Source organism: Macaca nemestrina, chromosome 5 (assembly GCF_043159975.1).
Source record: "Macaca nemestrina isolate mMacNem1 chromosome 5, mMacNem.hap1, whole genome shotgun sequence".
Taxonomy (NCBI): Eukaryota; Metazoa; Chordata; class Mammalia; order Primates; family Cercopithecidae; genus Macaca; species Macaca nemestrina.
In genome coordinates this window covers 43,175,545-43,193,443 of record NC_092129.1, presented here as the reverse complement: position 1 = coordinate 43,193,443, position 17,899 = coordinate 43,175,545, and the positions used below count along the sequence as shown (strand labels likewise).

Below are 17,899 nucleotides of genomic sequence, written 5' to 3'. Positions count from 1 at the left end.
ATTATTTCTGTACATTACATCTTAAAATCAGATAAATCCCATCAAGTTTGAGCAGCACCTAAGTGGTCTACACTTGTTTGTAGTTGTCTTTTTGTAGTTTGTTCTGTCTAAAGACATACCTCAGGGATATCGCAGCTATAGTTCCAGACCACTACAATAAAGTGAATATTGTAATACAGCAAGTCACATGAATTTTTTGGTTTTCCAGCACCTATAAAAGTTATGTTTACACTGTGCTGTGGTCTACTAAGTATGCAATAGCATTATGTAAAAAAAAAAAAAAAAAAAAGGTACAGTGTAAAAATACCTGATTGCTAAAAAATACTAAGGATGATCTGAGCCTACAGACAGTTGTAATCTTCTTGCTGGTGAAAGTTCTTGCCTCGATGTCGATGGCTACTGACTGATTAGGGTGGTGGTTGCTGAAGATAAGAATGACTGTGGCAATTTCCTAAAATAAGACAACAGTGACATTTGCCACATTGACAGATCCTTCCTTTCTTGAAAGATTTCTCTGTAGCACGTAATACTGTTTAGTAACATTTTACCAACAGTAGAACTACTCTCAAAATTTGAGTCACTCTCTCAAACCCTGCTGCTGCTTTATCAACTAAGTTTATATAATATTCTGAATCGTTTGTTGTCATTTTAACAATGTTCACAGCATCTTCACTAGTAGAGTCCATCTCAGGAAAGCATTTTCATTGCTCGTCTGTAAGAAGCAATGCCTCGTTGTTCAAGTTTGATCATGAGATTGCAGCAATTCAGCCACATCTTCAGGCTCCACTTCTAACTCTAGTTCCTTGCTGTTTCTACCACATCTGGAGTCACTTCCTTCACTTCAGTCTCAATCCTCTCAAAGTTATCTACGAGAGCTGGAATCAATTTCTTCCAGACTCTTACTAATATTGATATTTTGACCTTCTCCCATGAATTAAAATGGTTCTTACTGTGCTAGAGTGGTGAATCCTTTTCAGGTTTCCAACTTAACTTAGCTCAGATCTATCAGAGAAATCACTGTCTATGGCAGCTTTGGCCTTACAAAGTGCATTACAAAATTATGACTTGCAAGTCAAAATTACTGTTTAAGCCATGGGCTGCAGAATGAATGTTGTGTTAGCAGGCATGAAAACATTTATGTCTTTGTACATCTTCATCAGAGCTCTGGGGTGACTAGGTGCATTGTATTTGTGTGTGTGTGTGTGTGTGTGTGTGTGTGTGTGTGTGTATGTATATATAATTTTTTGTTTTGAGACGGAGTTTCACTCTTGTTGCCCAGGCTGGAGTGCAGTGGTGCGATCTCAGCTCACTGCAACCTCCGCCTCCTGGGTTCAAGCGATTCTCCTGCCTCAGCCTCCCGAGTAGCTGTGATTACAGGCATGCGCCACCACACCTGGCTAATTTTTTTGTATTTTTATTAGAGACAGGGTTTCTTTATGTTGTTCAGGCTGGTCTCGAACTCCTGACCTCAGGTGATCTGCCCGCCTTGGCCTTTCAAAGTGCTGGGATTACAGGCGTGAGCCACTGCCCCCAGCCTAGGTGCACTGTAAATGAAAAAAATCTTTTTTTTTCTGAGCAGTAGATCTCAACTGTGGACTTAAAAGTATTCAATAAATCATGCTGTAAGCTGACATGCTGTCATCCAGGCTTTGTTGCTCCATTTATAGAGCACAGGCAGATTCTGTTTAGCATAATTCTTAAGGACTCTAGGATTTCCAGAATGGTAAAGAAACATTGGCTTCAACTTCAAGTCACCAGCTACTCTGCCTCTAACAAGAGTCAGTTTGTCCTTTGAAGCTTTGAAGACAGGCATTGACTCCTCCTCTTGTAGCTTTGAAAGTCCTAGATGATTAGAAGGTCGTTTCATCTACATTGAAAACCTGTTGTCTAGTATAACCACCTTCATCAACTAACCTCGCTAGATCTTCTAGATAAATTTCTGCAGCTTTTCCGTCAGCATTTGCTGCTTCACTTTTATGTTGTAGAAATGGCTCCTTTCCTTCAACCTCATGAAACAACCTGTGCTAGCTTCCAGCTCTTCTTCTATAGCTTCCTCACCTCTCTCAGCTTTCACAGGATTGAAGAGTTAGGGCCTTGCTCTGGATTAGGCTTTGGCTTAAGGGAAATGTTGTGGCTGGTTTGATTTTCTGTCCAGACCATTAAAACTTTCTCCATATCAGCAATAAAGCTGTTTTTTTATTTGTGTATGCACTGGAGTAGCACTTTTTATTTCCTTCAAGAACTTTTCCTTTGCAGTCACAGCTCGGTTAACTGTTTGGCACAAGAGGCCTAGCTTTTGGCCTATCTTAGCTTTTGACATGCCTTCCTCCCTAGGCTTAATCATTTCTAACTTTTGATTTAAAGTGAGAGACATGCAACTCTTCCTTTCGCTTGAACCCTTAGAGGCCATGTAGGGCTATTAATGACCTAATTTCATTATTGTTGTATCTCAGGGAATAGAGAAGCCCGAGAAGAGGGAGAGAAGCTGGGAAACAGCTGGTCAGTGGAGCAGTCAGAACACACACAACATTTATCAATCACATTTGCTGTCTTATGTGGGTGTGATTTGTGGCACCCAAAAACAATTACAATAGTAATATCAAAGATCACTGGTCACAGATCACCATAACAGATCTAACAATAATGAAAAAGTTTGAGATATTGCAAGAATAACCAAAACATGACACGGAGACACACAGTAAGCACATGTTAGAAAAATGGCGTCAGTAGACTTGCTCAACACAGGGTTGCCACAAACCTTCGATCTGTTAAAAAAAAAAAACACAATTATCTGCAATGTACAATAAAGCTAAGCACAGTAAAATGACATATGCCTCTATAGCATTCATCTGTTTCCTATCATATTCTGAAACTTTTTATACTGTGAAAATATTGGAGGGTCTGTTTTGGGAATAGAATTTTGGTGGTCCTTGTGATAAGATATATTAGTTTTTCATATGCTTTTTAAGGTCTTTAGGAAATGTTTTTATTTTAATAAGAAAGTTATACTTAGCTGTAGAGGGTGATAAAATAGCTATATTTCTATTTTTTTTTTTACATGCCTAGAATGGTTTCATATTTAAAACTGTTACCCAAAAGTATCAGGATTTTGTTTATGCTACTTAAAGACAGTTAAAAATCTACCACTAATTCCATGCAAAAACTAGTACAGTTTTGAAAGGAAAAAATGTATTCATATAAGGTCAACTCCAAACATTCAAAACGCATTGTTGAATGGAATTAGGTATTTTGAGTGTTTGGAATTGAACTTGTATGCACTGATACACCAATACCAGTCAACCGCCCATCTTCTAAATTACTAAATGGCAAAACTTTGCACCTCCTCAAAGTGGGTTTTTCTTCTGTCCTGTCCTTTTGTCCACTTTCCCTGTCTGTGTGGGACAGCCTCGTGTGTGTGTGTGTGTGTGTCTGTGTGTGTCTGTGTGTGTGTGTCTGCGTATCTGTCTGTCTTCAGCGAGTGGGTACTTGAAAGAGGGTAGAGAGAGGAAATAGATCATCTTTGCTAAAAATACAAGTATAAAATTTCCTCTCCATCATCACAGTGAAGAAGGCGGCTTTATGCCAGGATCCTTCCTTCCAGGGTGCCATCTCTTTTGAAGTTGATACAAGCACATTGCTGCCATTTCAGTACTACCCGCTGCTATCTGAGTGAGCAAAAGGCGTTCTCTATCCAGTCCATGCCCTGGTTAGATTATGTGCTGGGAGAGGGAAGCCTTAGGAACCCTATCACCCCTAGGGTCACATCCAGGTGTTCACTGACACAGAGGGGTGTGCTTGACTCGTGTTGCTCAGCAAAGCCCATGTTGGGATAGATAGATACTCTCGGGTCCTTGTTGGATGGAGATAACATAGGGAGAACTATAGTTTTACTACTATTTTTAGAGATTTGGTTTGTCGTAAGGATTAACTTTTTTTTTTCTCAGTACACTTTGGGTAGGTTCTTTGTGATTTATTTATTTATTTATTTGTTTATTTTTTCCTCATAAGCTCTGTTCTTTCCTGGGTAGCTTGAAATCTGTTTACACTTAAGGTTTACCTCGTCCATGTCCCTCTCTGTTGGCCCTTCCTTGTGTTTCTTTTTTTTTTTTAAACATACTATTCTCTGTTTGGTTGTAAAACTCCAACGAATAAATCATCCTAATTTGAGGAAATATTCACTGGATCAGTTCCTGCCGGTTTCCCCCACCAGAACACAACAGATTGCTGTTGAATTTTGAATGTCACCAACAGACAGATAATGACTTCAGATGGATAATGAAATGTTTGGAACACAGATGGGCCTGTAAATCAGTTCTCTTTGCCTTAGAATTTCCTTCCGACATAAAGAATTAATGTAATTAACACTGTTTTATACCAGTACCCCTCAAACATGGTATCTCCGTGGCCCTATTGTTCAATTACTACATTCATCTGCCTTTGGGAAAGCTGTGTCACTGCTTGATAGATGGTCTGCACAGTCACCCCGTGGGCGAAAGGCTACCTTGAAGACTTTACTGAAAGGTGGTTATTTCAAAGTAAATCCTCCTCTGAGCCCTCAGCAGCCTTGATCTTGAAGGGATCACCTGAGAATTCCATATGTGGCACTCAAGCCATAGGAGGATTGGAGGTACAAATTAAGAGAAGTACCTGAAATTCATGACAAGAATTTTTATTTTAGAGCTATCAGTAACTTTTTAAATGTACTTAGGTACCTACAGGAGAAAGGACATTAAATCAAATAGAAAATTTTTTTTAAAATTCTGTCAGAGGCGGTGAGGGTATAGGTGATGAACTATGGATTTTATTTTCAGGTAACAAGCCTCTCTCTGCTTTATCTCCAGCATCAGGCACTGGCCAAGATGATGTCGATGGTCACTCAGTGCACACCCCCGATCACTACTCTGCGCTAGGAAGGTTCGATAGCTATCGGTCTGCTGGGCAGCGCTCAGAAACCAGGGACTCCAGCTGTCAGACGGAGGATGTGAAGGTCGTACCACCTTCCATGAGGAGAATCAGGGCACAGAAGGGGCAAGGCATTGCTGCCCAGATGGGCCACTTCTCAGGTTCTTCTGGCAACATGTCTGTGCTGAGCGATTCTGCGGGGATCATATTCCCTTCCCGCCTCAACAATGATGCTGGCTTCCATAGTCTTCCGCGTTCTGGAGTGAGGGCAAACATTCAGTCTCTTGAGCCGAGGCTGGGTGCCCTGGGCCCTGCAGGAGACATGGATGGCACATTCCTCTACCAGGGAGGTCACCCACAAGCAGATGAAAACTTAGGCCATTTAGGAGGTGCCTCAGAGACTGGAACACTTTTGAGACCCAAATCCCAAGAGCTGAGACACTTTGAGAGTGAAAATGTAATGAGCCCAGCATGTGTGGTTTCTCCTCATGCAGCCTACTCCACCAGCATCATCCCAAATGCCACACTGTCTTCCTCTTGCGAGGTCATCGCTATTCACACTGCTCAGAGTGCAGGGCAGCGGGAAAGTAGAAGTTCTGGCTCATCACATGCAAAGATAAAACCCAGAGACCACCTCATCTCCAGGCATGCTGTGAAAGATGATCATCAGTCTCCCGGGCGCCACTGGAATGAGGGTCACACCACCATTCTTTCACAGGCCTTAGACCCTCATTCCCCTGGTGCACCCACACTGTTGTCCCTCTGTGACTCAGCAGTCTCTCTAAATGCTCCAGCAAATAGGGAGAATGCGTCCCAAGCCATGCCGTATAATTGTAGAAACGACCTAGCCTTCCCAGCCCACTCCCAAGATGTGGATGGCAAGAGTGAATCTAGTTATTCAGGGGGTGGAGGGCACAGCAGCTCGGAGCCCTGGGAATACAAGTCCTCAGGTAATGGAAGGGCATCCCCCCTGAAGCCGCATGTAGCAACTCCTGGCTACTCCACTCCCACAAGTAACATGAGCAGCTGCAGTTTGGACCAAACGTCCAACAAAGAGGATGCTGGGTCGCTGTATTCCGAGGACCACGATGGCTACTGCACATCTGTGCACACTGACTCTGGACATGGATCTGGGAATCTGTGCAATAGCAGTGATGGCTTTGGGAACCCCAGGCACAGCGTGGTCAATGTTTTTGATGGAAGAGCTCAGAAAAACCAAGGGGACCGGTCCAATTACCAGGATAAATCCTTATCGAGAAACATCTCTTTGAAGAAAGCAAAGAAGCCTCCCCTGCCACCCTCCCGGACAGACTCCCTCCGCAGGATTCCCAAGAAGAGTGGCCAGTCCAACGGGCAGGTGCTCAACGAGAGCCTGATCGCCACACTCCAGCACTCGCTGCAGCTGAGCCTCCCAGGCAAGGGTGGCAGCTCGCCCTCCCAGAGCCCCTGCAGTGACTTGGAAGAGCCCTGGCTGCCCCGCTCCCGGAGCCAGAGCACGGTCAGTGCTGGCAGCAGCATGACTTCCGCCACCACCCCCAATGTCTACTCCCTGTGCGGGGCCACACCATCGCAGAGTGACACGAGCAGTGTCAAGTCAGAGTACACGGACCCCTGGGGTTACTACATTGACTACACAGGCATGCAGGAAGATCTGGGGAACCCAGCAGGGGGCTGTTCAACCAGCAGCGGGGTGCCCACTGGGAACGGGCCAGTCCGCCATGTCCAAGAAGGGTCCAGAGCCACAATGCCTCAAGTGCCCAGTGGTTCAGTCAAACCAAAGATCATGTCACCAGAGAAGTCCCACAGAGTCATTTCTCCATCCAGTGGGTATTCCAGCCAGTCGAATACACCCACAGCACTCACCCCTGTGCCTGTGTTTTTAAAATCAATGTCACCAGCAAATGGGAAGGGGAAGCCCAAGCCCAGGGTACCAGAAAGGAAGTCCTCTCTGATATCTTCAGTATCCATTTCCTCGTCGTCCACTTCTCTTTCCTCTAATACTTCTACTGAAGGAAGTGGCACTATGAAGAAACTGGATCCAGCCGTGGGCTCTCCCCTGGCTCCTCCTCCTCCTATTCCCTCTCCTCCATCGCCTTGTCCTGCAGACAGGTCTCCTTTCCTTCCTCCCCCACCTCCTGTCACAGATTGCTCCCAGGGCTCTCCTCTGCCTCACTCTCCTGTGTTCCCCCCTCCGCCGCCAGAAGCGCTCACTCCCTTCTGCTCCCCACCTGATTGGTGCCTTTCTCCCCCGCCCACTGCACTGAGCCCGCTTCTTCCAGATTCACCTGTGTCCTTGCCATTGCCCCCACCTCTCTTACCTTTCTCGGAGCCCCCACCCGCCCCACCTCTTGACCCCAAATTCATGAAAGACACCAGGCCGCCTTTCACAAATTCTGGCCAGCCAGAATCCTCCCGGGGATCCTTGAGGCCGCCTTCTACCAAGGAGGAGACCAGCAGGCCCCCCATGCCCCTGATAACCACGGAAGCATTGCAGATGGTGCAGTTGAGGCCGGTGAGAAAGAACTCAGGCACCGAGGCAGCACTGTTGTCTGAACGAACAGCTCAGGAACAACGTACTCCAGTTGCTCCACAGTACCACTTAAAGCCATCTGCTCTCCTGAAATCCCGAAATAGCACAAATGAAATGGAGAGTGAAAGCCAGCCTGCCTCTGTGACAAGCTCGCTTCCAACGCCTGCCAAGAGCTCGAGTCAGGGTGACCATGGCAGTGCGGCCGAGCGCGGCGGCCCTGTGAGCCGCAGCCCTGGAGCTTTGAGCGCTGGGGAGGCAGAGGCTCGGCCCAGTCCCAGCACCACCCCACTCCCAGACTCTTCACCCAGGAGGAAGCCACCCCCCATTTCCAAGAAGCCCAAACTGTTCCTGGTGGTACCACCTCCGCAGAAAGATTTTGCAGTGGAACCCGCAGAGAACGTGAGCGAAGCCCTTCGAGCCGCGCCCAGCCCCACGAGGGGAGAGGAGGGCTCTGTGCACAGCAGAGAGGCAAAAGAGAGTTCTACAGTCCAAGCTGGCTCTCATGCCACGCACCCTGGCACCTCGGTTCTTGAGGGAGGAGCTGCAGGATCCGTGTCTCCCAGCAGAGTGGAAGCCAATGTCCTCATGGTTCAGCCCGATGTCTCACCAGCCCCCAAGCAGGAGGAGCCAGCTGAGAACAGTGCGGATGCTGGGGGCGATAGGGAGAGCTGCCTATCTCAACAGGACGGAGCAGGTGAGTCTGGCTTCCTGGCTTCTCTCTCCTGTGCCCTCTGCCCATATGCAGCTGAACCAGATAGGGCTGTTGAATGCTTACACGTGGAAAGAACCCAGGTAGATCAGATTGGTGTTAAAGCTAACAGTATGTAGACTTCCTGTGCAAAAACACAGATTAAGTTACCAGCTTTGCATTTTGTTATTATTTTTAAAATCTAGACCTAAAGGCATGGCAGAAAATAGGGGGATGGAGATGATCTGCAGCAGGCTGGATATTAAATAGCAATGGGTAACACCTCCCTTCCAAAGAGCCACAAAGAAATGTTGCAACAAAATTTAAGAGAGATGCCCTGGGCGTTCTATACTTTAACAAAGAATGAGCTCTGGCTCTCACGCTAGTGTCATTTCCTCCCTTCTTTGTGAACTATCAAACTACAGACCTATGGCATCTCCCTGCGGTTCTCACATTGTCAGGAATGGCAGGGAAGCAGCATATTTAGAAGCTTGGCTGAGGACTGAAATTCTAGTCACTTGTGCATCTTGTGGGCCTGCCTGCTTTTCCGTAGCTGGGGTGCCGGAGACCACCGCAGCCAGTTCATCCTCAGAGGCCTGTGACTTCCTCAAGGAAGACGGGAGTGATGAGGTGATGACCCCTAGTCGACCCAGGACCACAGAAGACCTTTTTGCAGCTATTCACAGGTATTTCAAACTCCTTCCTTTGACTTTAATCTGTGTAATTCCTTCTTTCCAAGCAGTACCTCAATTTACTTTTCTTCCCCAAGGTTTCTTCTGTCACCCAATCATGACTCCTTAACTTTACTGTTGATTTTTATAGTTTTATTTCCTCTGACTCCAATTTCTGTTTTACTTTGTTTCACTGATTTTTATGACATTGGGGACAGAGGCGCAATGTGATACCTTCTGGTATGCGCTGCTCTTCCTGGCAAGGGGTGTAGTGTGGCAGTCATAAGACAGAGGATATTAGCGAGAGTCGGATTAAAGCGGCTGACAGTGCAGTCAGGAGGAGGAATGCTGTGTTCTGTGGACTTAGGATGCACAGACTAGCTCCATGGGACTCTCTTCCTAAAGATCTTTTAGTTTATTCTAATTTTTTTTCGTTTTACAGAAAAACCACAATCATACAGTGCAATTTCTTTGGCTGCTTAAATGTTTCTATAAAAGGGTACGTCCCTTTAAGCGGGAGCAAAAGAATGAATTGTGCTGGTTACTGTATACCACTAGTGCCATCTACTGGCATCAGAAATCGTTGGGGTTCAAAACAAACAAACAAACAAAGGGTAAAATTTTCAAAGTAATGGCCTGAACTGTTTGTACTTTTTATATGTGGTCACCTTTAAGGGTAAATATGATTTAGCACTAAAGTTTTACTTATTGCATCATTTTTCTGATTGTAAACAGCTGAGTACTCCCACAACAGTGTCATTGTAAAAACTGATGACTGTATATGTGCAAGTACGTTAAGCTGTAATGCTGTATAAACCTTTTGCTTCCTTCTAGACTTCTTTACCACGGTATTTCCAGGTAACTCTAATGAATGTCCTTATGCTGCTAAGGCCTTATTTTGCCCTGAATGAAGATCCTATTTTTTTTTTTTTTTAAACCTCCTGAAACAAAGCATCCTATAGAATCATTTGATTCTGTGTGTGAATGATCTTATGTCAGCACTGCTTTCCCAATTCTTGGACTCTCCCTGAAAAGGCTATTGCATAAGATGAAAAACATAGTGCTGTGCCTACCTGAAGCTCTTCATGTAACACATAAACATCTAACTTGGTGCAGGGGGAACGAAGCAGGTGAATTCATGTGCTCCTCAAGAATCATGCTCTTTACATCGCTCCTCTAGTGTTGGTATAATAGATCCTAAAGACTACCCGCTTTAACATGGACTGGTTTCTTTAATCTCATTAGAAGTAAAAAGGTAGCTAGTTATCCAATTATTTCTCAAAACAGAGAAATGATAAATGATGCATCCTTTGAAACTTTAGTGGCAATTCTAGAAGTTCCCACAGATGTTTCTAACTCTTAACCACGCTGGACACATAAGAAGCACTCAATAAATATTTCCTGAATTAAATGAAACCAACTGGTATTTAACCACTAGAAGATTCTTCCGAGACTCAAAGTATTTCATTTAGTATGGAATGCACTGGGTTGCTAAATATACAGGCATATCTATCTATTTATAATAGCCATCCACAGAGAAGATTGCATTTCCTGGTCATTCTGTGTACTAAATACTTGGTTCCAGTGAGGAAACCCAACTGTTGTAGGTCCAAATTATTGCATATTTTTTTCCCAAAAATATGCCAAAAGCCTCTTCTATATTTTGGCAACCTTCTTAAGGCACTGAAAAATGTGTGGTTTCTCTTACTAGGGCGTTACATCGACTGCAGATGTAGAAATCGGTCAGTTCGTATTATTCAGTGCACGTATGAGAGAAGTAAAAGCCAAGTAGGCCTTAGGAATGGATTGCAGAGAGAGAGCGAGGACACATGCTAATTTCTGTTGTAGCGTTGAGAATAAATTAGCAGACATAGTAAAAATCCATCTACTGTATGTGCTTTTTTAGGCTTTATTTTTATGTCCTTCAGCGCTTAAGCTCATAAGTATCTAAGTTGGAACACAGCTTCCAAATTTTATAATGCAAATTAATTCACTTCAGATTTAAAGCCAGATGGAAAATGTAGAACACCAGTTGAGGTGTGAAGTTTTTATATTTATTGAAGTAATTAGTTTTTAAATCAGTGTTAACTGTTTAAGCACTTTTTATAGCCGTCTTCCTTAAAAGTACATATTTGTGTGTGTGTCTGTGTGTATGTATAGGCAAAGAATTTGTACGTTTAGATTTAATTATTTTAGTGGGCACCTGCTCTTGAGAGATGACAGTGCTTTCATAAAATCCCATCGTTCTTCCTTTTTTTTTTTTTTTTTCTTTTTTGATACAGAGTCCAATTCACTCTGTCACTCAGGCTGGAGTGCAGTGGCACGATCTTGGCTTACTGCAACCTCTGCCTCCCAGATTTGAATGATTCTCCTGCCTCAGCATCCCGAGTAGCTGGGATTATAGGCGTGTGCCACCATGCCCGGCTAATTTTTGTATTTGTAGTAGAGACATGGTTTCACCATGTTGCTCAGGCTGGTCACCCCATCTTCTTTCTTAATTCTGTGTCTACAATTAAAGGTCATAGTTTTAATCAAGTTTAGTTGTGACTTGTTTAATGGATCTCAGCATACCCTCACCATTTAAAAACTAAATTAAAAATTAAGTCACCAGCCAATACCTAAAAGAATGAAATGAGCAGAGCTGCTTTGGGGAGTAGACCATGTAAGTGGTGAGGCCATGTGCTGTAAGCTCAAGTCCTAGCTGTCATACTAACAAGTTACTTTTTCTCAGTTACCTTTTCTGAAACCCAAAGTAGTTGGACCAGACCATTTCTAACGTCTTTTCTCGCTCTACAATTTTGAGATGTTAGGATGTCTGTAGTTTTGTCAGCCGGTCCTAACTCTTATCAGGACACTGCTCTTGTTGACTACTGAGCGGGACCATGAAACCTGTACCATAGGTCGTGTTCTGAGGTCCCAAAGAGTCTGGTGCCCTGTCCACTCTGGCCACCCTTCAGACTCTGTATTGGGTCCTTACCATTTCCCAACTTCTGCTTTAGTGGCATCTTTTTGACCAGAAGAATGGAGTTGACCCCAGGAACACCAAGCCCAGGGCAGCCAGCATGGGCCCATCTTGCCCTCAGTCTTGCTGTGTAAGCCACGTAAAAACTAAATCCATTTTCTATGTGACATTCAAAGGTTTGTTAAGCACCTGCTCTATGCCTGACCAATTATGGCTATTACTGCATTCACGTGTACTGACAAACTGTGACCTATATACTGTTATTCCCCTTTTTGTGATAGGAAAAATACACAGTCAGAAATGTTAACTTGTCCAAGGCGACGGAACAAGGAAGCTTTAGCAGTGGGAGCCATGTAGCTTCCTTATTTCACTTAATCTTCACAAACCTGTGAGGTTGGTGTCTTATAAGTGAGGAGGCACAGCACACATGGGTAATTTGTCCCAGGTCACACAGCAAGAGGTGGGAAGAGTCTGGTTTCAACTCTTAATCTGTATGTATAGAATCATACTCTCAACCTTTCCCTGCTGCATGTTCTACAGTTTTATAGCAGGAAAAGAGATATACCCACGTCTTTATTCTGTTAACTGTGTCGAGTTTCCTTAAAGCAAGTTGTCCTGCACTTAGCTAAGAGACACACACTGAGTTGTTGTCATGAAGAGACCAGCAAGGGGCCACTTGGTTCATTGGCTTTATCATCTCTTTGCCACTGTCAATGGAAAGCACATTGAACAGTGAGGTTCTTAGAGACTCAGGACAAGAAATATCGACAGGAAACCTTCAACTTTCTTTGATTGCCCGTTCGTCTTCCCCACCCCACCCCACCCCACCCCTCACATTTTCTTGATCAGTGCAAGCTTTGCTGAGTCAATCATGATGCAGGGTCTGGCACAGAGGGTTCACCTTTGTTTTCTGGAAGGCTGGATTTTAGAAGTTGGCACATGGTCCTGAAAGAGCTGAGGAAGACTGGTCTGATGGCAACTTCTAAAATAACTGAGAATGTGAAGCTGAGGAGTTGTTCTAGGACCTGGAGTGGGGTACATCTTAGTACAGGGGATATTCTGGCACGGAACAAGAAAAGGAAGCGTAGAAAGAAAGGAGGGTCAGCATGTGAAATTCACTCTGGATCAGCCCATCTAGGAGAGATCAAGGAAAACTGACCATTATTAAAACTTTTAGTCCTATCCAAAGTAAGTTAATACAGTGTCTGAGATTTGTTTCAAATAGGGAGGGTGGAGACAAAAGAAGGGTGACCGTAATTCATGATTATCATAAGTGTGTTATGGGCTCATGTGGTCTTGCAATGAGCTGTTCTTTTTTGTGTGGGTGTTTGAAATTTTCAAAGTTAAAAATAAATTATTTGCGGGGCACAGTGGCTCACGCCTGTAATCCCAGCACTTTGGGAGGCCGAGGCAGGTGGATCACCTGAGGTCGGGAGTTCGAGACTAGCCTGGCCATCATGGCAAAATCCCATCTCTACTAAAAATACAAAAATTAACTGGGCATGGTGGCGGGCACCTGTAATCCCAACTACTCGGGAGGCTGAGGCAGGAGAATCGCTTGAACCTGGGAGGCGGAGGTTGCAGTGAGCTGAGATTATGCCATTGCACTCCAGCCTGGGCAGCAGAGCAGGACTCTGTCTTAAATAAATAAATAATTATGCATTTATTAATTTTTCTTTTTCTTTTTCTTTTTTTTTTTTTGAATAGAGATAAGATCTTACTGTGTTACCCAGGCTGGTCTTGAACTCCAAAGCTCAAGTGATCCTCCCACCTTGGCCTCCCAAAATGCTGGGATTACAGGTGTGAGCCACTGTGCCCAGTGAAAAATAAATTTTTTGAAAGTGAATCTGAAGTAGATGGTGACCTGAAGATGCGATAAGAGAAGCAGAGTGGTTGTGGCTGTGACCACAGTCTGTGGTCCCATGGGAATTAACCTTTTCTTAATGTTATTAAATCTCAGATCCAAAAGGAAAGTCCTCGGCCGTAGAGATTCAGATGATGACCACTCCCGAAACCATTCTCCCTCCCCACCCGTGACACCCACCGGCGCTGCCCCGAGCCTGGCCTCTCCAAAGCAAGTGGGATCGATTCAGAGAAGCATCCGAAAGAGCAGCACCAGCAGTGACAATTTCAAAGCTCTGCTGCTAAAAAAGGGCAGTCGTTCAGACACCAGCGCCCGCATGTCTGCAGCAGAGATGCTCAAGAACACAGACCCTAGATTCCAGAGGTCAAGGTCAGAACCTTCACCAGATGCCCCCGAGAGCCCGTCAAGCTGTTCCCCAAGCAAAAACAGAAGGGCGCAGGAGGAGTGGGCCAAGAATGAAGGCTTGATGCCTCGGAGTCTGTCCTTTTCCGGCCCCAGGTACGGCCGCAGCCGAACACCGCCTTGTGCCGCCAGCAGCAGGTACAGCATGCGGAACCGGATCCAGAGCAGCCCCATGACCGTCATCTCGGAGGGAGAAGGGGAGGCCGTGGAGCCTGTGGACAGCGTGGCCCACGGGGCTCTGGGCGTTGCGGAGGGATGTTCCCTGGACGGACTAGCGAGGGAGGAGATGGACGAGGGCAGCCTGCTCTGTGGGGAGGGGCCTGCCGCCTCTCTGCAGCCTCAGGCCCCCGGCCCCGTGGATGGGACAGCCAGTGCAGAGGGCAGAGAGCCCTCCCCGCAGTGTGGCGGTTCTCTGAGTGAGGAGAGTTAGGGCCAAGAACATAACTCTCCCAGGTGACACGGGGGGAGATGAGCAATGCAGCACTCTAGGAAGCCTGCTAGGCGCCCTTCCCTGGCTCACCCGGGGATCCCACGCTGTTTCTGTGCTGTGGGCCCGGGGTTGCCAGCCCTGCAGTGTGAGTGAAGGGTTATTTAGGACTCACTTGGCACTTGCCCTGTGGCTTAAGAACAAGTAGAAGCTTAAACTTCTGAAAGTGCTTCCTGGGGAAGATTTTTTTTTTTTTTTTTTTTTCCTGAATGCTGGGTGTGTGTGTGCATTTTCAACACATTTTAATTTTTAAAAAATACATGTATACACAAACAACATGTACAGAAATAGAAGAAAGCAAGCCAGAGTTAAGCTTGATAGAGTAACGGAGTTACTCTGGACTAGATGGTAATTGCTTTCAGAGCATTACGTTTATGGAAATCAGCGAGTTCCCTAAGAAAGGAGAAAATGTTACTTCTAAGAAAGAGGCAGTAGAGTTGCTGGATCTTAATGCACAGAACACACAGATATATGCACACGTGTGCTGCTGAGGTGAGGCAGGTCTGGTGAGCACAGAGAGGCTGGGAAGGGGCTAAGTGACTAATTGGTTCAGGTACTTTTTTCTAGGGGAGGTAGACTTTGCTTCTTTTTTGTAAAAATGACAAACATGTAGAAGTGGCAACGCTGTAACCTGGTGCCTGCTGCTGTGCAGCCACGTACACACAATTGTAGCCTGATTTTTAGAAGTGTGGGTAATTTTTTAATGAATTTCCTCCTTGAGTAGCAGCTGAGGTCATTGACAACTGAAGTGACGGTGTGGACATACAGAGAGGGGAAGGGTTTTTAGAGGAGTAAAGTGATACACTGCTGGAATTTGTTTTCTGCCTATGAAATAAAATTATTTTTCAGAATTAAATTTGAAAACTTGCACTACAGAACTATGGGTGGGGCTTTTCCTTTTACAACAGTTTTGTTGTTGTTGTTTTTAACCAGAGTTTAAACTTCCATTAGGCAATTTCCTGTCACTTGAAATGTCAACATCTGCTAACTTTTGGATATCCTTTTGGTTACACCAAAGAAAAAGTTATGGCTATTTTTTTTTCCTTGAACTGCCTACAGTATCATGTCCTAATTCAGAAAAATTTATCAAAATCTATTATATATTATCTTACTTTGAAGAAAATGCTGAATAGCTCTTGTTAGTCAAATAAACTGATAAAAATTGGTAGGGCCTGGCTATCAGTTAGCCCTGGGAAATGAATTTTTAGATTAAAAAGGTTTTTTTGCATCATTTGGTTTGTGCGTTTTTATATTTGTTTATAAATAATTGAGTTGCTAATTATCTTATAATCTTCTCCAGTGAGATTTTCAACAATTTTAGACATGGGACACAAGTGCGCCAAGCCTTTATTTTAATGTAATAATCTCATTACCCCCACCCTTACTCCCTTAACTTCCATGTACTTAGACTTCATTTGTTAAATAAGCCAGAGGATTGTCGTCTTCATTAGAAGGACCTAGGATGATAATGTGGAGACTGTTGGTCTGAATCTAGTGCAACTACCACCTGCCAGCTTTTGGGGGGTATGAAAGTATCTAAAAGTTGGACTGCACGGGTCAAGTCATTATGAGACTTATAAACTAAAACTTTAGATACCCATTTAGAAATGTCTTGGAGGCAAAAAGAAACCTAAAGAATGAAGACTCTTTCCCTTCTCTGAAAAAAAACAAAACACTGCTCTTCACACAACCAGAAATCAAGACCAGAGATTTGGAGCAATTGTCTACTAATTTGGCACAAAGATCGTTTGTTCTTTAGAAAACTGGCGTTGGCTTTTGAATATGAAATCTTCTCATAGCTGCCTAAAAAAGACTAGAATGTATATGGATATCAGAAACCTTTAATACATAATTTATGCAAAGATAAAGCAACATAACACTAATTATAAAACTATTTTTAGATCCCCATTTTTAATGAAAAATACACATTTGTATTTAATTTGCTTTGAATAAAATAATTGTAAAGTAAATATTTGAAACCTTTCTTTTTGTTTAGACATGTATTTTTTTGAATAATGAGATAGGTCTTCTTGTACAGAATTGTTGAGTGTTTTGCTGGATACAAACAGAAAAGCAGTGAGACCAGAAGGTCTCTGGGGGAGGTGAGGACCCAACAGAGAGGAGGTGGAACATCATAGACACTGGATGGCACCATCTACCAGGGCACGTGGAAAAACAACTCCACATCGTATCCTATGGACTTTGGAATAAAATACGAATAACCTATCGCCTGGCGGTTCAGATGACATGGCATGTGGAGAGATGTGACAGCTTCTCACAGGCATGGATGAAATACAGGGAGAGAAGAATCGAGACTCATCCCTGAAACATGGCACCTTCCGCATGGCTACTCTACTCCATGGGGCCCGCTTCTGTTACGGACCACATCTTATTCAAAAGCTCCACAGGGGTAGATCTGATGGCTCTCATATCCTGATACTTTAAGTTCCAGATAATCATAGACAGAAGCCCTAGCCCTAAATTATTTCCACTTTATTTTTACTATCAGTGGGGAGAGAAACAAATGACTGTTTGGTCTGTCAGTTGGAAACAACCTCAATGTGCTCTGCTTTCTGCCATCATACTATTTCTGAAGAATCTTGATTGAACTCTTGCTTTTCCTGTGGGGGTGACAGTATATTCCGTAGGAGAATCACAGTGAAAAGGAGACGTTTCTGTGTCTCCATATTTCTCCCCACCCATCAGGGCAGCATCTTAGGAGGAGAGGGGAAAGAGTGGCTTTCTTGGTTCTGCCGTAGTAGGGGTTCAGCCTGCATGTGATGCTGATTCCATCATCAAATGAGCACAGCAGAGTAATTTGCTTTGGCAGATGTGAGGATATTGTTGGGGGAATGGAGGGTCATTTGAATGAAATATGGACCTGATTCTTGCGCCACTTTCCTTAATAAGCCATTCGGTAACTGTGATAGTTTCTCTCAGTTGCCTGCTCTGACCTACCTTCCACAGCGGCCAGCCTTCACTCACAGAACAAGAAGTAGAGCAATCTGTAGTCATGTGTTCAGCAATGGAAAAAGAAGTCCTAATAAATGTTTCTCATGTGCTAGGTAAAGACAAGGAGGCCCAAAGATAGAAAATGTGGTTGAGCTATCAGTTAGGGGCATGATCCTACTGCCAGTTTAGATTCTTCAAAAAGTAGACACTGAGATAGTTAGAATACCAAAGGTTTTATTATTGGAGTAAGCACCTTTGAAAGGAAAAGAGGAAGCAGGACGAGGCAGGGAGAGCAGGCGATCCGCTATCCCAGGGAAGCTCTGGGAAAAAGGTCACTCATTGGAGGAGTCCTGTGTTGGACTGAAACAGCTAGGTCCCGGTACCACTGCCTTGCTTGGTCTGTGGCAAGAGCCCCCCCCAGAGAAAAGCATGCTCTCAATT

General features: G+C 44.3%; 1 protein-coding gene across 9 annotated transcripts in view; it reads left to right on the top strand.

The window, feature by feature from the left end:
- The window catches only part of LOC105465711 (NHS like 1), a 273,877-nt gene extending 257,400 nt beyond the window's left edge, over positions 1-16,477 (top strand). For 6 of the 9 annotated variants that reach the window (XM_071096518.1, XM_011714287.3, XM_011714281.3 and 3 more), the window contains 3 exons: positions 4,842-8,126; positions 8,674-8,806; positions 13,714-16,449. In XM_071096518.1, the coding sequence (XP_070952619.1) occupies positions 4,842-8,126; positions 8,674-8,806; positions 13,714-14,449 (4,154 nt within the window). In that variant the 3' untranslated portion in view covers positions 14,450-16,449. Of the gene's footprint in view, positions 1-4,841; positions 8,127-8,673; positions 8,807-13,713 lie in introns of all 9 variants that reach the window. The other 3 variants (XM_011714282.3, XM_011714284.2, XM_011714290.3) reach the window with 2 other exon arrangements.
- Positions 16,478-17,899: the final 1,422 nt, after the last annotated feature.